General features: G+C 39.7%; 1 protein-coding gene across 1 annotated transcript in view; it reads right to left on the bottom strand.

The window, feature by feature from the left end:
* The window catches only part of sik2b (salt-inducible kinase 2b), a 122,261-nt gene that overhangs the window by 97,360 nt on the left and 2,977 nt on the right, over window positions 1-21,924 (bottom strand). Inside the window, exon 2 of the mRNA XM_080428448.1 lies at window positions 15,124-15,240. Within this exon, the coding sequence (XP_080284574.1) occupies window positions 15,124-15,240 (117 nt within the window). The remainder of the gene's footprint in view (window positions 1-15,123; window positions 15,241-21,924) is intronic.

Below are 21,924 nucleotides of genomic sequence, written 5' to 3'. Positions count from 1 at the left end.
TTAAGTACTGTACTTAAGTACAATTTTGAGGTATTTGTACTTTACTTGAGTATTTCCAATTTTCAGTACTTTTACTTCTACTCCACTACATCTCAGAGGCAAATATTGTACTTTTACTCCACTACAATTATTTGAAAACTTTAGTTACTAGTTACTTTGCAGATATAAATTATGATATTATGAAACATACATTAACCACTTTAGCCCTATTTTATACAGAGGCTATTTGAAAATAGCCGATCTACAAGCTCACAACGTGTCGCGATGCGACGCGTTGTGAGCTTGTAGATCTGCTATTTTCAAACATTTTAGTACTTTTACTTTTGGTACATTTTGATGCCAATACTTTGGTACTTTTACTCAAGTACATTTTTAATTCCGGACTTTTACTTGTAACAGAGTACTTCTACATTGCAGTGTTGATACTTTTACTTAAGTGAAACATTTGAGTACTTTTTCCACCACTGGCAATGACCCTGGTGATTCCACAAAAACACAGTCATCAGATCATCCAGGCCAGAGAAAAAAAGGCTGGTCTAAACCAAAACAGAAAGACTGGATCATTATGCAATGACCCCAGTGTTTCTACTAAACACAGTCATCGAGATCATCCAGGCCAGAGAAAAAAGGAAGACACGGAGGAACTAAAATAAATTAGTTCCCATATTCACGGACCGTCAAACTGGCGTTTCGAATGACTCGGAAGAGATTACACAACTCAACTGTGGGGTGACCCAATGGCCAAGTGCTTAGGGCACGTACCACATGGGTGCAAATAAGCCCTGATTAACCCATTCAGACCCGGAACGCATCTCTGTGTAACCACTTTAACCATTATTTTATACTTTGGCTATTCAAAAATAGCAGATATCTTGTAGATCTTGTAGATCTGCTATATATTTTTTTGATCATGAAAATTTGTGCAAATCTTTTAACTCAAATCTTTGCTTCTGGGGGGTCCCTGGAACAACATTTTGGGTGGTCCTTGACATGGAAAAAGTTTGAGAACCACTGATATTATAACAACATAATACAATAAAATAAAATGTTAGGATTTAGAAGACCTTTGTAGAATCCCCCAGAAGCAAAGATTTGAGTTACAAATGTTCGCTTTAAAAATATATATATATTCAAAGATTTGCACACATTTTCAAGATAAAAAAAAAAAGGCAGATCTACAAGCTCGTAGTGCGGCACTTGGTGCCACGCTATGAGCTTGTAGATCTGCTATTTTTGAATAGCCAGAGAGAAAAAAACAGACACAGTCTTAATGGGTTAACGAGTCCCCCATGGTTCGATTCCCGGCCGGCCGGACCATTTGCTGACATGCCACTCCTCCATCCTCTCTCCACTGTAAATCAAACATCATATCAAACCCTATATCAGTGGTTCTGAAACCTTTTAATTTTAAGGTCTTACATCAGGGGTATTCAACTAGATTAGGCAAGGGGCCACAATTGTAAAATTACTTGAAGTTGAGGGCCACAAGACTATTACAACAAAAATGAACAAAACCGTGTTTTGTGTTCTATAGGTCTGATAGGACACAACAATGGACGACATTATGGTAACTTATTAGGGCCTGCTTCTGCATTCATGCATTTTTATGTTTGATGGGATAATGTCTGTCCTTTATAGTGCACAGGCTTTGAATTTGATATTAAGAAAATAGGAAGTAGATATTTTCTTTCTTATGGATGACTTAACTTTTATTGGAGTAAAACATATCTCTATACAGTATGTACTTTTACTCAAGTATGGCACACTTATACTTGTACACTTATTTCTCCATGTTTAACCTGTTAGGCAGAATTGGGCAGAAATCATAAAGCAGTTGTAGCTTTGTAACATGGCGGCTGGACAGCTATTCACACCCAAAAAGTTATAAAATAATAAATAATTGCATTGGAATGTGGAATGGGGCCACATGAAAGCTCCACAGGGGACGGATTTGGCCCGCGGGCCGCCAGTTGAATATCACTGACTTACATCATACTGAGAGTGTACAAATGGAGCCAAATGGACCCTCGGCGTTACAGACCTCTAAGGGTCCATTTGGCACCCCCTCAAGGAACCCTGAGGGTCCCTGGACCCTACTTTGAGAACCACTGCCCAATATACAGCACGGCACTTCTGTTAACCGGGGTCGCCCAGGGCTCTATGCTTGGTCCTCTCCTTTCTTCCCCCCACACCTAATCTCTTCACTGAAATTGGCTGATCTACAAGCTCACTAGTATTTCCCCAAACGTTTGTGCATGCAGAATTGGGATGCTAGGATTCGTGTGGAGAAAAAGCAAAAAGGGTAAAAATACTGTATTATACAACTGTAACACATTTGCAAACAAACCCACTAGGACCGGTAACACAGCACGCGTGTCATTTTTTAGATTTCTATGGCTATTAAAAAATAGCAGATATACAAGCTCATAGCGCGACAAAGAGTGCCGCGTCGCACTATGAGCTTGTATATCTGCTTCTTTTTTTTTTATCGTGAAAATTTGTGCAAATCTTTGAATATATATATTTTCAAAGCGAACATTTGTAACTCAAATCTTTGCTTCTGTGGGGTCCCTGGAACAACATATTTTACAAATGTTCACTTTGAAAAATATATATTCAAAGATTTGCACTCAGTGCCACGCTAGTATGAACTTGTATATCTGCTATTTTTTGAATAACCAAAGAAATCTATAATGACAAGAGATGCGTTCCCGGATTGAATGGGCTAACAACACGCTATATATAAATATATGAATGGCGCAAGCACTAAATATGGCCTCAACATGAGAGCACGGAGGCGGGCTAATGCTTGTATGGAGAGTGTTTGAATGGTACATTAACCCATTAAGACCTGAGGCAGATTGAAAAGATGTTATGTTACGTTGCTATATCAGTGGTACTCAAACCTTTTCTTGTCAAGGACCCCCAAAATGATATGCAATTTGGCCGCATACCCCCCCCCCCCCATCTCAAAAATATGTTGTGCCAGGGACCTCCAGAAGCAAAGATTTGAGTTGTAAAAAGATATATATAGTCAAAGATTTGCACAAATGTTCACGATTTTTAAAAAAAATTGCAGATCTACAAGCTCATAGCGCGGCACTAAATGACGCGCTATGAGCGTGTATATCTGCTATCTCTGAATAGCCAAAGTATAAAATAATGATTAAAGTGGTTAAAATGATTGTGACTGGGGGATGATATCCCCCTGGGACCACCCCAAGGACTCCGGGGGGGCGGTCCCCCCGGCGCACCCCACTTTGAGAACCAAATATTCTATAGCTAGAAATCTAAGATTGCTTTCCCGGATTGAATGGGTTAAAAAAAACTAAAATAAAAAAGACAACAACGGTGTGTCCTGCAGCGCTATTGGAGAAGAGTCTGGCCTGCGTAGGAGGAACAGGAGAACTGATTTAGACGCGGCAGCACACAAACACAGTTAAATGTGGAGGGGAAAGAATAACGGAGAGAGAGAGAGAGAGAGAGAGAGGAGAGGATGAATCAGACACAGCTAGACGTTCTGTTCACACACTTGACTAGAACATCATCCCACACCAGGCCTTGTTCATGATCAATTTTCCATCTGCTTGCCTGCGACCGAGCGCCTCATGCACTCTATTATCCATTCAATCCGGGAACGCATACCGTGTCGTTTTAGATTCTTAGTCATATTTTATACTTTGGGGCAATTAAACGTTTTGTGCAAATCTTTGAATATATATATATTTTTGGAAACAACATTTGTATCTTTGCTTCTTAGGGGGGGGGGGGGGGGGGTCCCTGGAACAACATATTTTTGAGGGGGTCGGCGGCTAAAAACCATATACTTTTGAGGGTCCTTGACATGAAAAGGTTTTGTTCCAGGGACCCCCAGAAACAAAGATTTTAGTCAAAGAAATGTTGTTTCAAAGAATATATGTATTCAAAGGTTTGCACAAATGTTCAAAAATAGCAGCACTGAGTTTGTAGATCTGCTATTTAAAGTATAAAATGATGGTTAATAAAAAATCTAAAATGACAGTATGCGTTCCCGGATTGAGTGCGTTAAAGCGAGGAAGACAACAGCCAAACACATGCTCACGTCTCAAGGTTAATCTTCCCACTTGTTGACACAATAAATAACCGATAAGGGAATATGAGCCGTTCCTTTTCGTTCTCACTTCTTTTCTCCCACTAAATTATTGCAATGGTAATGGAATGCCAGCGACAAGTTCATTCATAAACATGGGATTGGGATTGTGATAAAGGTTAGCTTAGCTCAGGAGGCAGACAGCACAGCCCCTCGCCATCGGAGAAGATCAAGGCGTATTTTCGTTAATAATTGTATTGGGTATTGGAATTGGGTCATTTTTTTACCATTTAACCCATTAGACCGGGAACGCATCTGTGTGTCATTTTTAGATTTCTTTGGCTATTCAAAAAATAGCAGATCTACAAGCTCATAGCGCGGCACCGAGTGCCGTGCTATGAGATTGTAGATCTCGAAAAAAGATCTTGAAAATGTGTGCAAATCTTTGAATACATTTTTAACTAAAATCTTTGCTTCTGGGGGTCCCTGGAACAAAATATTTTCAGATGGGGGTCCGCGGCGAAATACATATCATTTTGGAAGGTCCTTGACTAAAGTTTAAGAGCCACTGATGGCAACATTAGTTAAAAATTTTTTTTTTTTTTAAACTGTTAGGATTTAGAAGACATTGTTGAATCCCCAGAAGCAATACGATTTGAGTTACAAATGTTTGCTTTAAAAAAATTATTTTAATATTTTCACGATTTCTCAAAAATAGCAGATATACAAGCTCATAGCGCGAGTTATTTTTGAATAGCCAAAGGAATCTAAAAATGACACACAGATGCGTTCCCGGTCTTAATGGTTTATGGTGCAACAGTCAATCAAACTAGTGGATTTAATCTCACGGGACAGCTACGATATACTTGTGAAAATAGAATATATATATTTTTTTTAAGCGAAATCTTGTAACTGTCAAATGTCTCAACAAATGTATATTGTTTTCTGAAAAACTATTGTTGCTATATCAGTGGTGCTCAAACCTTTTCTTGTCAAGGACCCCCCAAAATTATATGTTTTTGACCGCCGATCCCTATCGAAATACGTTGTTCCAGGGACCCCCCAGAAGCAATTATTGGAGTTAAAAAATATTGCGTTAAAACATATATATATATATATATATATATATATTCAAAGAGTTTCAGGAAAAAAAATTTGGCCGCGGACCCCCATCTCAAAATATTTAGTTCCAGGGACCACCCCCAGAAGCAAAGATTTGAGTTAAAAATGTTTGCTATATTCAAAGATTTTTTTTTTTTTTTAAATAGCAGATCTACAAGCTCATAGCTCATAGCTTGTAGATCTGGTATTTTTGAATAGCCAAAGAAACCTTAAAATAAAAACATAAATAAAAACATGCGTTCCCGGATTGAATTGAATTGGGTTAATTGTCCAGTAAAATGTCATAATGGTGACAGAGCTAGTGCTGGGGTTGGTTTGGGTTTGTGTAGCTGTATAATAATGTGCGAGTAGCAGGAATGAGGGCTCCACCGTTATGTGTGCAACCGTAGGGCTTCCCCCATTGGGGCCCGCAGACCTGCCCCCTCTATAAGGTCAGAGAGGAAGTGACTAATTGACCCCGTGGTGTTTTGGGATCGACAGCAGGCTGCTGGAAATAACGATGATCGCACACAGCAGCAGAACGCTGGGCTTGGACGGGACGGCTGCCATCACGTTGTGTAATGATGAACGAAACGCCCTTTCACTTTCACTCAACTGACGAGACCTTACTGTACAAGGGTTACGTAATTTACTGTCGTTTAGATTTTTTTTAAGGTTGCACAGATTGGGAAATTCTGGGCCAAAAGTGATGTTTAAAAGACACTGATGCTCAACCTTTTCTTTCATTTCAAGGATTTCCCGGTTTATTTTCATTAGGCCAGTGGTTCCCAAACTAGGGGTCGGGCCCCACATGATTGTGGGGGGGGGATGATTAGCTTAATGTGCAACATTGTTCTCTCACTCAACTGTAAACAGACCAACATACAGTATACAGTATAAGTGTATACAGGGTGTCTGCACATTTCTTAAGTTACAATTGAATGGCTTTTAATGAGCCCAAATCCAGAGGAGTGAGAGCTTCTCTTCTCTGTCTGTCTCGCTGTGACACGGCGGTCACAGCGGCTGTGGGACAAATTCATTCCTAGAAGAGGCAGCGCTGCCGTGAAATCCATGCCAATGTGTTTCCCCCCCCCAGGTGCATCTGACACTTGCATAATGGCTCGTATAAAAGAGCAACTTGAGGTGAATGGGATTCTTTTTGATCTTGCACAGCCTTTCAAGACGCTGCAAAAACACACTTACCAGCTAAACAAATGTATATTTATTAACCCCTTAAGACCGGGGAACGCATCTGTGTCATTTTAGATTTCTTTGGCTATTCAAAAATAGCAGATATACAAGATCATATCTGCTATTTTTGAAAAATCGAAAGATATTTACTTCTGGGGGGGGGGGGGGATCCCTGGCTAAATACGTAATTTTTGTAGTGCAAAGGCAAGCAAAACTGGAGCTAAAAATATTTGCTTTCCCGTACAATAATGTTTGGCGTTTTTATAACTTCATTGTTTCTTAGTTTTCATACAGGTTTGTGCTGTTGAAGATGGTAAATGTCACAACCCTTATGTAACAGGTTTGCATAGTAATCATGTCCTTTACTAAACTGAAGGCAGGAATGTCGGTTTATAGTGCTGCTTCACATTTATATGATGTAATCATTAACCACCTCGTCTGCCACCTCGGGCGACTGATTGCCTCGTCACTCAAGGGTCCTTCTGGCCGATCCACATGGTCACGACTCTTTTCTGTTCTGGCCCCACAGTGGTGGAATGAACTTCCCACTGATGTTAGGACAGCAGAGTCACTGCCCATATTTCGCCGCAGGCTGAAAACCCACCTCTTCAGGAAACACTACCCTTCCTCTCTGCCTGGCCTACTTGTTAACTAGTTGTACGAACGCTTGTTTTCTATTGTTGTATTGTTTATTGGATCTTGTTTAGTCGATACACTTATTTGTTTTAGCTCATGCTCATTTGATTTAGCTATTTTGTCTCATCTGTTTAAGGAAATAGGTAGCTGATATATTGCACTTTTACCTTAGCGCTAGGTATACTCTTGGTTGCTTGTTTTTGCAGAAAATGCACTAAAGACTTCTGGTGATTAGTAGTTTTCGTTCCCTACCTATGTTGAATACACTTATTGTAAGTCGCTTTGGATAAAAGCGTCTGCTAAATGACTGTAATGTAATGTAATGTAATTAACAAAATATTGCTTATATACTGTGACAGGTGGTGATGTACAGGATAATAATCGATGGTTGCACAATTATTACGTAATCGCAATTATTTGAGATAATCACAATTATTTGAGATAATCACAATTATTTGAGATAATTATTTTGTTGAAAGTTTTTCAAATGTTTTCAAACACTTTCAAAAAGTACTGGAAATAACAGATCTACAAGCTTGTAAATCGTCTATTTCCACTATTTCCACTGATTGTAGATCGGGTTTTATTTATGTATAAAGTTAACGTGTCAGTCATTTCTTTGTATATTTAAGTTATTTGTCATATCTGCCCTGTGTAACTTCAACAGAAATGTAATTTGTATTCTTATGCTCCAGATTTCAACGACAAAAACTGAATGAAATCGTTAATCTCAATTATTTGTGTGGCAATTACAATTTAGGTATTTAGCAGACACTCTTAATCCAGAGCGATTTACAGTAAGCAAGGACAACACAAGGTAATACATCAAATGCATAGAAATAGTCATCTGCTAATAAGCTAATACATAAGTAAACCAAGAACCTATCATCAGTCTAACCAGTAGACCAGTCTAGTCAGTAGAATATCCTCAAAAATCTATAATCTGTACACACTATAGGATAACAGGTCAACAATGACCTGGCATCTGTCTACATAACATGCTATCTAAATTACATTTAGCCTTTGCATAAGCCTACAAGGTCGTCGAGGCTAGGGCAAGTGCTACGGGCTGAGGTGGAGTCTGAAGAGGTGAGTCTTCAGATTACGGCAAGGAGAAATGTCTGGGAATTAATCATCACGTAAAATTTCATAATGGTGAGAGCCCTCGTTGCAGCCCTTAACTGACCCTCGGCCTTCTACTAAACTCCCCTGATGAAATCACTTCTGTCGCAGCGCCTTTTTGGTCACATCCAGCCTGCACACATGCACACAGTCACACACACACACACACACAAACATAGTCAGTCATTAACTGAAGGCAATGGAAAGGTCCTGCTAGGTTGGAAATGTTTGTCAACGGTAACGCATAAAAATAGAGGGATGTCCCAATCCCATGTACAGTACGTAACCGATAGGACAGTGCGTGGTTCCCACCTTGGGGTTCGGGACCCTCCGCAGGGTGCACCAAAGATCACAGGCTGGGCCTTGCTTGTTTACAGGTAATCCAAAATGTTGCAAGATTTTTGCCTAAATTGGCATGCTCAAAATAGGGATACCAGGTTTAAAGTGGTTAAGCAAGCCGATCACATTATTACCTTATAGTATACCTTATATAATGTGCTGTGTTTAGCGTGTGCTGTGTTTAGCTATCCTACAAATGGGCCTGTCATAATTATTTCATAATCGCTTAATCGCAATTAGAGATAATCGCTACAATTCTTTGTCTAATCGTCTTCATCATTTCCAAGATTTTCTAAAATAGTGGAAATAGCGCATTTTGAGCATGTAGATCTGTAGAATTCCAGTATTAATGTTTTTTTGAAAGTTACAATTACAATTGTTATTTGTTGTATCTTCCCTGTGCAACTTTTGTATACAAAGCCTAAACAGAAATGTAGTTTTTATTCATAATGTTCCAATGTTAAAACGACAGAAACACAATCAAATCATTAATCGCAATTATTTGAGTGACAATTAATCGTCAAGTAAAATAATCGTAATAATGGTGAAAGCCCTACATACAAACAGACAATATCCACAATTTGTTCAAGCCAACGAGGCTCAACAAAATGCCCTTTCACTTTCACTCAACTCACCAGACCTTACTGTACAAGGGTTACGTAATTTACTCTTTTTTTTTTAAGGTTGCACGGATTGGTAAATTCTGGGCCGAAAGTGATGTTTAAAGACACTGATGCTCAACCTTTTCTTTCACTTCAAGGATTTCCCGGTTTCATATTCATTAGGCCAGTGGTTCCCAAACTGGGGGTCTATTTAATGTTTTGTAGGAGCTAAAATGTTGACCCAGAGTCTACACCTAATTTTCCTATACTTTCCGAACATAGTGTATGCAAAACAAGGTCTGTCATGGCATTTGGCAAAGTAAGCTGCAAACCTTTGTACAGAACCTGACTGACACAAGACAGTATCATGTATTTATTTGAATTACAATACAATGTCCAGTAGCACTGCCGAAGGAGGCCTGCCAGTTTTGAAAATAACACGTTTTGGGAGATTGAAAATGTTATGTAGTCCAACAGCCACTTGTCTGCAATGTGAGTGCTTCCAGACATACAGTATCTTACCTGCAGATTTAATTGGTTTTACTTGACTTTAATGTTCTCGAAGAAGTGCGGCACTGTGCAGCTATTATCATCTAGAACACTGTTTCTCAAACCAACCCAATTTTCATAGGTCGCAAGCAAATATCCCTTTTAAAGTTTGTTTTCTTTCCTATATAGAAAATATGTATATATATATATTATAAAAATAGAAGTAAACCAGTGAGTTAAGACCTGAGGCAGATTCTACAAATGCCTTCTAAATCAGTAGTTCTCAAACTTTTTCGTGCCAAGGACCCCCGATATGATATGTATTTGGCCACGGACCCCCCCATTCAAAAAAATGTTTTGTGCCAAGGACACCCAGAAGTTCAAAATTATTCGAATGTTTCCAAACACTTTCAAGATTTTTCAAAAATGTTCAAAAGTAGCAGATCGCTCGAGACACGCTGTGAGCTTGTACATCTGCTATTTTTGAAAACTACGAGTTTAACAACAAAAAACGTATGTTGCTATATAAATCTAAAATGACACAGATGCTTTCCCAATTTTAATGGGTTAAATATGTGATCAGGACTTGACATGGGTAGATACTAATAATATTAAAATGACTGGGCTGGGGTCCAAGAAATCTTATCTGGTGACAGGCCATGACAGCTCAGCAGCCACACTGGCATGGTGCCTGGGGATGGGCACAATGGGAAGCTGGATACATCCTGCTCCACTGCATTGTTAAACTCAAAGTGACCAGACTTAATTTTGTTGAAATGTGCCATACAAAATAAACTCGCCTCGCCCTAATACTTTCACTCAGCAGCAGGGGGAAAGATTACTGTTTTAGTGGCAGATGATCTGGTGTGAGGTGGTAACGGCAATGTCAGCTACTTAAGGCTGCTGACACAGCGGCTTTTGGACAAGGATACTTCACTACCGTAATGCTGGACACAAAAGGTGATATTCGCGACATGTCGTCACTTAGGAAATAGACGGCCTACATAGACACTGGTTCACTAATTAGAGTGACAGCACACAGACAGCGGGCTGTGTCATCTGCTAAAGACTGAGCTTCTAAAAAACGCTGTGTCGAGCCAAGCACGATGGCGGACCGTGAGACAAGCCCGGGTGTACCTTTGGGATTGGGTGACAAATGTGACAACCACACACAATGACTGCAATATATCGTTGCTGTCGGGCAGAAACCTCTTCTTATCTCCATAAGAGGTTCTCTAACTTTTTTAGTTTTTTTTTCGTTTGCCCCCTACTTGATCATACTACAGCAGTGATATTCAACTGGAGGCCAGCGGGCCAAATTCGGCCCCCGTGGAGTGTTCTTGTGGCCCTGTAACACATTCCAACTGGAACACATTACATATTCCGAAAATATATATTGGATGGTTGGTTGTACAGGATGAAAATGTTTTGTGCTTTTCATAACCGTTAATCAAAACTCGTTAATGGTTAATTAAGGCGCTCACATCAACATGTTTCCTACTGTCCAGTGTTTGGTGCTAAAGTACAACATTATGTCCATTGTTACAGTATGTGCTATAGGTACTATAGGACCATAATGGACATGGTGACGTACTGCTTCATAGTGCATTTACAATGTTGATGTTTGAGAGGATCATTTCTGTGCCAGACCTTTTTAGTGCACAGGCCTGGATTTTGAATTTGAGAAAATAGGAAGAATTCTCCATCTCATCCATTCGTTTTTAGCTTCCGTGCCAGGGACCTGTTACAGGTACACAGGTACACAGAACACATGTGTTCTGTGTACGGGTCCCTGGCACGGAAGCTAAAAACTAATGGATGAGATGGAGAATTCTTTCTTTGGTGTTTTGATTGACCAAAACAAACTCAGAAGCTACAAATGGAGGGAAATGGCATGTAATGGATGAACTGCACTCAACTCATGTTGTGCTCTTTGATGTTGATCACTGGTGAAAAAAGTAGCTGAACTACTTGAAAGCTATTCTGAAAGTAGTGAATCTAGCCACACGCTATTTGGACATGTAAGCTATAGACGCTGGCATATGAGAGATCATTCACTACTGGAGCAAATTATCCAGTGTTTTACTGCTTAATTTAACATTTTCAAAACGTTTAAAATCAGTTAATTATAAAGCGAGGAGAGAAACCATTCTGAGAAGCCATTTCTGGCTGATTTGTTTCTTTGCACTCTGAAAAGCAAGACATACTGTATGTTCTTTTTTGGTGTGGCTTTCTTTCAAGTACTTTATAAATCATTGTTTATTTCTGAAGATGCGGCAGAATCGGGCAGCAGTCGTGGTGCAGCTTTGTAACATGGCGGCTGGATAGCTACCTCTTGGCGTCACGTTCGGGGGGGGGGGAGTATCTTCGCACCACAAAATAAATAAAATAGCAAATAACATCATACATTAACTCTTTCAGTGCCACAATACGTCAAATACGTCATGAGGCCTGACGCCCCGTGTGCCACACTACGTCAAATACGTCTTTTTTTTTTTTTTTTTTTTCTTTTTTGGAAAAACATGTTCAGAACCCAAGATATGATGATTTGAAGATTTGCTGCTCCATTCACTTCTTGTTTAACTTTTTACTGAAAAAGGCTGTATCTCGGCTCCTAAGCACTTTTTTTTTTACAATTAATTTTGGTTGTGGCACTCAGAACCCAAATTCCATAAATAAGCATGGCATTGAAAGAGTTAACCGTTTAACCAACCAGTTACAAATTTCTTAAAGGACCACTTTGCATTTATATAAAATAAAATAAAATAAATTGATTGAATTTTCCAGTTAAACGGTCAAACATGATTTTTTTTTTTTCTTAAAAAAGAAAATGTCTTGTGGCCCCCGGCTTCAAGTAATTTTACAACTGTGGCCCGCTGCCTAAAGTTGAATACCCCTGTACTACAGCCTCATACAAAAGTATCACAATTAGCAGATCTGAAAGCTCAAAATGCGCCGCTCAAAATGCGCCGCGAAAACGAACAGTGTTGGACATATGAGGTTTCCACCCGACAGAGACGATATACAACAACTATACAAAAAGGTTAAGAATAATTTTGTATTTTATTTAATATATCAGTACTTCATTGTGTACTCCTTTACCAATACAGAGACAAACGCTAAACACCCCAAAAAAGCCTATTTTGGCCTTGTTAATATTGGCAAACTTTATATATATATATATATATATATATATATATATATGCTCAACTCACACAACTTTGATTAATGTCAGGTGCAGATTCTGAAACATACATGATACAAAAAAAGAGGAATCATCACTCTGCACTCACAAAATACGTTTCACGGCTTCTTTTAAAGGACGACTTCACCCATTTTCAACCTATCTTCATATAATTGGTCCTCACGAGTGCTCATGATAAAACTGTATTAAAACAATCTACTCTGTCTGTGTCTCATAGGAAGGCTGTGGACACTTCAGAAACCTACCAGTGACATAATCATTAGACAGGTTTTTTTTCTCTCCAAACAAGATTTCAAATGTTTTATTTTTATTAACGCGAGAACAATGGCTACCATTATAGCATGCTAACTTTCCAGGAATAGAAAGCCTGCCGTTTCTATTAGCTTGGATTCCCCATCGATGGTGTCACTGAAACCATCAGGTTTCTGAACTGTCCACAGCCCTCCTCTGAGACACAGACGGGGTAGACAAAGTTTTTACCATCTCAATGATACGAAGATATGTTGAAAATGGCTGAAATCGTCCTTTAATGCAAGGGTCCCAAACTTTTCAGGTTGCGACCCCCCAAAAGAATCATGTTTTAACAGGGGACCCCAGTGCACCCCACACCCTGACAAGCACTTGGAATTGTAGGCATTACATTTAGTTTTGACTCGGTTCCACAGATAAATATTGTGAAAATAGCTGAACTTCAAGCTCACCAACGCCTCGCACGTGAGCTTGTAGATTGGCTATTTTCACAATGTTTGCCTCATTCTTACGTAATATTGACAATTTGACCAATTTGGTATTAAAAAGATCTTAAACGTCCTTAAATTGTCACTTTAGAAACGTGCAGATCCATTGTATGCATTCAAACTGTATGTTGGTTTATTTACTGTTGAGTGAGAAAACAATGTTGCACATTAAGGGGGACCCCCCACCCCCCCCCCACAAAAAAAAACGAAACAATTTCATCTGGGGACCCCCAGTTTGGGAACCACTGCTTCAATGCATCGCAGCGGCGACCACAGAAATAAACGCGTTGGTTTAGAGTGATTGCTGCCGTGTCCCAGCTGCAACCAGCCATGACTGGCGAGCAGCAGAAAGCAGCCATGATGTCAGAGCACTCTGTAAACGTATATTACCACAAGTGGTGACACGGATAAACAGTGGGCCAGTAGCACAAACAAAGCCACGGCACAATCAATCAGAGCTAGGTGATGCTTATGGGAGAACCGGACAGACCGGGTCATTCAACTCTGTCTTTTTGCCAAAAGAAATGACCTCCCACTGTCGTTTCTGTAAATGTACTTTTACTGCTCCTAGTATTGATGATTTGTTTTGCAGTGGTTCTCAAATGTTTTCATCCCAAATTGACACTTATTAGCCCTGCGGACCCCCATTTGAAAAGATATGCCATAAGATATGCCGTAAGAGAAGATTTTTACGGCTCTAGCAGTGATTCTCTACCATTTTAATTTCAAGGACCCCCAGTTTGACATGCATTGGGCTACGGACCCCCATTTAATGGCATTTCTATCTTTGGGACCCCAATTCATTTTGTAAAATCAATGTTAATTTAACTCTGAGAGTGTACAAATGGAACAGACCCATAAGGGTCCATTTAGTTCCTAACTATTCATTATTTAGGAACCCACTTTGAGAACCAATGATTTATTGTATAGTATATTGTATGTCTATATGTCTTGGATGAATTGAATGCACAGGACCACAATGGAAACAAGCTCTCAGGGCTTTTTGTGTTAACCTTTTAGCAGTGTTGTATAACTGTACCTCTGTGCTTTTTTGCAAACTATTCATAAAGTATTCAATCAATCAATCAAAAGTCCATCCATGGAGAGTGGAGACATCTTCCTACATAGGTATGGGTCGCAACAATTAATCAAACCATTTTTCTTTCATCCATAATCGATTATAATAAAGTGATCGATTTACTTTTACTTCTACTCCACTACATCTCAGAGGCAAATATTATACTTTTACTCCACTACAATTATTTGACAGCTTTAGTTACTAGTTACTTTGCAGATATAAATATAATATTATTAACCATACATTAACCACTTCAGCCATATTTTATACATAGGCTATTTGAAAATAGCCGATCTGCAAGCTCGCGACGCGTTGTGAGCTTGTAGATCTGCTATTTTCAAACATTTTAGTACTTTTACTTTCGATACTTTAAGTATATTTTGACGCCAATACTTTTGTACTTTTACTCAAGTAACATGTTGAACACAGGCCTTTTACTTGTAACAGAGTATCTTTTATATTGTGGTATTGCTACTTTTACTAAAGTAAAAATATCCGAGTACTTCTTCCACCACTGATTGTAGGTATAAGAGAAAAAAGGGCCAGTGGCTCACCTGGTAGAGCTTAATGATGTGCGGATGGTCCAGCATCTTCATGATCTGGACCTCTCTGTAGATCTTCTCCAGGTTGACAGCGTCCAGCTGGGTCTTGTCGATGATCTTAATGGCCACCTGCACGACGGGAAGACAGTAATGAGTTCTATAATCTCTCTGCATCTGACCGTTCGTCCTCATTAAGTGTCGCCGTGGCCGGTAATTGTTGAGAAAAGACAACTGATATATGAACAATAAGGCCATCACACGATTGGCTCTCACGATAGCAAATGACACTGATCGTCATCCCCTACATCTGGACGAAGATACAGATACGCCATTAACCCATTAAGACCGGGAAGGCCGCACTATGAGCTTGTAGATCTGCTATTTTTTGAAGAATCGTGAAAATGTGTGCAAATCTTTGATTATGTATGTTTTTTAAAGCGAACATTTTTAACTCAAATCTTTGCTTCAGGGGATTCTACAAATGTCAAAACAGTTTTTTGGGGAAAAAACACTTGTTGTTATAATATCAGTGGTTCTCAAACTTTCTCAGGTCAAGGACCACCCAAAATGATATGTATTTGGCTGCGGACCCCCCCCATCTCAAAATATTTAGTTCCAGGGAGCCCCAAGACGCAAAGATTTGAGTAAAAAATAAATGTATATATATTTGCAAAACTTTTCACAATTTCTTTTTCAAAAATAGCAGATCTACAAGATCGTATATCTTCTATTTTTGAATAGCCAAAGAAATCTTAAAATGATGTGTCCATGTCTTAATGGATCCATGTCTTAATGGATTAAACAAAACTGCCTCACTGATAGGATGTTTTTGGTGTATACTGGTGACCTCATGTATCGTCTTGGTGTTATGTTGTTATGTTCTGTGCTATATGGTTATGTGTTTTTCTGTTGGAACAGACTGTGAAGATCAATATCCCTGAGGGGACAATAAAGACAATTATTAACAAGGCAATAGGCTTATTTTTAACCCATTCAATCCGGGAACGCATACTGTGTCATTTTAGATTTTTATAGCTATAACCATTATTTTATACTTTGGGCCATTCAAAAATAGCAGATATACAAGCTCATAGCGCGGCTACGAGCTTGTATATAGAGCTTGTAGATAGATTAGAAAAATGGTGAAAACCTGTGCAAACCTTAGATTTTTTTTTTTTACTTATGTTGCTATAATATCAGTGGTTCTCAAACTTTTTTCATGTCAAGGACCCCCATATTGATATGCGTTTGTCCGCGGAGATAGAGAGATATATATATATATATATATATATATATATATATATATATATATATATATATATATATATATATATATATATATATAGGAGCGTCTACTATATGCCTATACCGTAAATTGTTAACATTGGTGAACTTTGACCTCTGTCAGCCAATAGTAAACTTGGCGGCTTTTCTTCTGTAGTTTTCTTTCAGTGAGCCAACCACTCCAATGTCACACACACACACACACGTAGATGGTGGTGCGCACCAAGAAAAGCCAATCTACAAGCTCACAGAACTTATAGACCTGCTATTTTCGGTCATACATACAGTATGGAGCATAAACTAGGCATTAGGGATTGTGTTAACCCAACGTACAGTGTTCCCTGCTGCTAAAAACAAAGCCATTTGACTTTGCTGCTAATTCGGCTCAACTTAACCACCATGTTAGAACAGTGCACTGAGATAATATTCTGGAAAACACCAAAGTTGTGTGTGTGTTTGTGCATGTGTGCGTGTGTGTGTGTGTGTGAGGTCGTCCATGTTCAGATCATTGTGCAGTACATGAGACGCAGCACAGACTGTAGCACCGCTGCTTACATGTCCGTTTATGAGTCCTGGTAAACAACTTTAAGGTTAGAGTCATTAAGCATCGAGTGAAGGTACAACGAAGACAAACACATGCCTCGTTTCACAAGCACACACACTCCAAGGTGACACGCCACCAAGTTTATCCACACACATTGAAATCACAAGTGATGTACGTGCCTGCATGCATGGGCACAGGGCCACAGCACGCGTTATGTGCACACACACAACTCATAAACACTCATGCCACACACACGAAAAATAGGCTATATCAGTGGTTCTCAGACTTTTCAAGCCGCAACCCCCCAAAATGATCATGTATGTGAACTGGGGACCCCCCATCCTGACAAGCACTTGGAATTGTAGGAGTTGAGGCATTACATGATTGTGTTTCAACTCGGTTCCACAGATAAAAATTGTGTAAAAATCTTTGCCTCTTTCTTAGGCAATATTTGACAATTTATACTATTTATAGTATAGCAGTGTTGATTTTGTCGACTAAAACTATGACGAAAAATATTAGTCGACTACCTTTTTTCACGACAAAAACTAAATAAAAACTAAATAAAAGCTAAGCTATGATGACTAAAGCTAGACTAAATATATTGACAATTTCGTCAACAAATAAAAAGCTAGACTAAAATGCTAGGGAGGGTCGAGTGGAGAAGACATCCAGTAGAACTAAGACTAGTGGAGAAGACATCCAGTAGAACTAAGACTAGTGGAGAAGACATCCAGTAGAACTAAGACTAGTGGAGAAGACATCCAGTAGAACTAAGACTAGTGGAGAAGACATCCAGTAGAACTAAGACTAGTGGAGAAGAGATCCAGTAGAACTAAGACTAGTGGAGAAGAGATCCAGTAGAACTAAGACTAGTGGAGAAGACATCCAGTAGAACTAAGACTAGTGGAGAAGAGATCCAGTAGAACTAAGACTAGTGGAGAAGACATCCAGTAGAACTAAGACTAGTGGAGAAGAGATCCAGTAGAACTAAGACTAGTGGAGAAGAGATCCAGTAGAACTAAGACTAGTGGAGAAGACATCCAGTAGAACTAAGACTAGTGGAGAAGACATCCAGTAGAACTAAGACTAGTGGAGAAGACATCCAGTAGAACTAAGACTAGTGGAGAAGAGATCCAGTAGAACTAAGACTAGTGGAGAAGAGATCCAGTAGAACTAAGACTAGTGGAGAAGACATCCAGTAGAACTAAGACTAGTGGAGAAGACATCCAGTAGAACTAAGACTAGTGGAGAAGACATCCAGTAGAACTAAGACTAGTGGAGAAGACATCCAGTAGAACTAAAAGAAAAGTGATTTTATGTTTGGTTGCGCTCGGGTGTTGCGCTCTGAAAATAGCAGATCTACAAACTCACAACACGCTTGTAGATCGGCTATTTTCAGCATGCAACCAAGTGTAAAATCAGCCATTACGACGCCATCAAGGTACCGCCAAAACACATTTTAGTCGACTAAATCAACTGTAGATTTAGTCGACTATAATCTTAATATGATATTTAGTCAACTAAAACTAGACAAAAACAAAAAATCTCAGATGACTAAAATATGACTAAAACTAAATGGAATTTTATTCAAAAGGCTATTGACTAGAACTAAATCAAAATGTGCTGTCAAAATCAACACTGTAGTATAGTTTGTTGGTTACTTTTAAATGTAGTAATGGTCTAATTATTAGTTGTTGTTTTATTTATTTTTTCATTTTAGAGGTATTAAAAGGGTCTTAAAAGTCCTTGAATTGTCACTTTAGAAATGTGCAAATACCCTGTATAATATACACTTATACTGTATGTTGGTTTGTTGAGTGAGAAAACAACGTTGCACATTGAGAGCCACTGGGCTATGCACATGCAACGGTTGGTTGATTATGCACACACACACGTGCACACACACACCTTTAACCCTCGTGGGCTTTGATTAATGGTGTCCGGTTAGTAACAAGCAATAGCCACGTCCTCGTCTCCGGCTGTCTCATAAACAACATTTCATCAGGAGGACTTGAAGTGTTCCAAACGTCTGTGAGCCAAAGCCCAGACGAGTAAACAAGCAGAGAGAGAGCGAGAGCGAGAGCGAGAGAGAGACCACAGTTCAGCCAGGCCTCTCTCTCTCACTGGATCACGTCACTGTGTAATCTACACAGCAGTGCTTCTCTCAAACAATGTCATGTCCCCAAATTAAAAATGTATTTGACCGCGTACCCCCATCTGAAAATATTTGGTATGTAGGGTTAAAGTGGGTCAAATTATTTTTATGCTATATCAACTCATTTGTCATTTTGCTAGGGACCCCCAGGAACGCCCTCAAGCTTTCCCCCCCCACACCACACCCACATCACCCCTCCCAACACAACAGTGGTCCCCAGGTTGATTCTTAGTCGGGGTGGTGGTCCCTGGTTCATAATCAGTTGAAAACCCCTGGTCTAGAAGTTAACCAGTTGAGAGGGTATTCCCAGGGGTTCCCGTCAAAATGACAAACAGTTTAATTTCACTATCATTTCACCAGCTAATAGTGAAATTAAACTGTTCCTCGTTTTGATGGAGACCACTAGGAACACCCTCTAGGGCCCCTGGGGCTCCCAGGACCACACTTTGAGACCACTCACTGATCTGCAGTTTGTTAAGTTCTTCACTAGAATCAATCTGTGGTTTACATAGCGTCTCTAGCCTGGCTTGGTTCCAACGCATCCTCCCCAAGAATAACAAAAAAAGAATGTATTCCCTGTTAGGCATATTCACTCTAGTCTAGTGTCTAGTATTAACAATAAAATATTTATTAGGTTTTCTTCCCCACCCATGGCCATGCATGCAGTTATGCAACTCTGGGCTAAATCATATCAAAAACAAAACAATGATTTATTAATGGTGTGCAAGCTGCGTACTAAACATTAACCACATGAACCCCAGCCTCCCGATTCAGGGGCATACCACGACTGGCGAACATTATGCAAAATTAGGCAATTATCATCAAAATTGATTCATTGATTAATTAATCATTGATTAAAATAACTGGCAGACCAATCATTGATTAAAAAATATTGGCAGACCTGCCAACCCTCCTTGATTCTGAAGAAGACTCCTTGATTTCAACCATTTCTCCTTGACGACTCCTTGACAGTAATTTCTTCTTGATTATTTTGGGGGATTTCAGCCGTTTTGCGTGGCAACCGGCGTGGCAAAGGCCCACACGTATAAGACCGCCCCCCTCCGCTCAGTATACCGGTACACACCCCACTGATATGCAGCCAGGGCCATTCGTGTTAATATGCATGGTTCCTTTTTTTTTTACATGCAAAATTTGCATGCCAAATGTTCCATTCCAAAATAAATGCTTGGGAAAAATAGCCGATCTGCAAGCTCTGTGTGACGGGCTGTGAGCTTTTCTACGGCTATGTTAGCTATTTGATGTACATAGGGTTTAACTGGTTAAATTATATCACTGGCCCAGTGTATATTTGGGGGGGGGGGGGGGTCACTGTAGATCCACAGTACTACGACATTGTATTTTCCTAATCATGAGAATCACTCGTCTCTCCGTACACACAAACAAACGCACATACACACACACACAGACAATACAGTATGCGTACACCGAGATGGTAACCAGGTCACCCGAGGCGAGAGATAATTAAACAAGGCATTTTGCCTATGTACTAATAACGCAATAGTAATAATAATGAGGTCGGAAAAGTTGCAGTGTTGAGAAACAGCTGATGTGTGAGTGGTAAACTAAACGGCCTGCATCTGCTGAGCGACGAGTCAACAAGAGTGACGATAACACACCAAGTATGAGCCGTGTACTCTTCACCCCCATGATCAGACTGGTTTGTTATCTCCTCCAAGCAGATTGCTAGGAGGAGATTGGCTTTCACCTAACGTCTGGACTGTTAGCACAATGCATACACGCCTTAAAGAGGTGGATCGCTTGTTCTCACATGCAACGCCGCATGAAGACAATACTAACTAGGCTACGCACAAGACCAGTGCTTCTGAAACTTTCACATTTCAAGGATCCCCCCCCCCCCCCCCCATAACTCTGAGAGTGTACAAATGGAACCGAATGGACCCGTGTCCATTCGGTTCCATTTGTACACTCTCAGAGTTACAGGCCTGTGAGAGTCCACGTGGAACCCCCTCAGGGAACCCCGATGGTCCCTGGACCCCACTTTGAGAACCACAGTAGATCAATATTTTGTATTAAAAAAAAATGAAAATGAAAAAAAAGAAAGAAATGTAATTTGAAAAACGTTGATTTGGTTTAAAGTTTATATTGGCACTATAAGCTAACAAGCTATCAAAATAAACACAGAATGACTTTTTGATCGATAAACATTTTAAAATACGTATTATGAAACATATTTATGAAAAAAGAACATTTCACTTTAACGATAACTAGCAAATTCGATACACCTATAATGACATGCCCATAATAAAGAGGTCACGTCGTGAATAAAAGAACTGGACACAGTGGCTGCATAATTGTCCGTACAGAGTCAAATAATGGCTATGCACATGCAAAGGTTTGCTTATTATACACACACACACATGCGCACACACACACACACACACTATTGAGTCTGCTGTTCCAAGTGTAATTAATCTAGGTGTATTCATTACAGCTACACACACACACACACACGCTAGGCCAAATCTCTGAATCACACATAAGGCAGATGGTGTAACATTAGGCTGATGGAGTCCTTGTTCATTGTCACAGGCAGGTTGTTGGGTCTGCTGGCATGGTGCTCAGTATTCTGACCAACGGACTGCAGCTGCTGTCCTGAGTGACCTCTACCTACGTACCGTGGAATCACAACTGACCTGAGCTTAATAACCATTATCCCTGGCTGCTTCACACATCCTTCAACCATGGGACTTATCGGAGCGCTAGTTGGCCATTAGTCTGGATGATGTAAGAACATGTGTCTTTCTTCACACTGGGCAGTGGTCAAACGCAGCCTCAAAAAGCCTGA

The sequence above is a fragment of the Gymnoscopelus braueri genome, assembly GCF_963280865.1.
Source record: "Gymnoscopelus braueri genome assembly, chromosome: 5".
Lineage (NCBI taxonomy): Eukaryota > Metazoa > Chordata > Actinopteri > Myctophiformes > Myctophidae > Gymnoscopelus > Gymnoscopelus braueri.
Note: the sequence above shows the minus strand (reverse complement) of the source record. Positions and strands in the feature narration are given on the sequence as shown.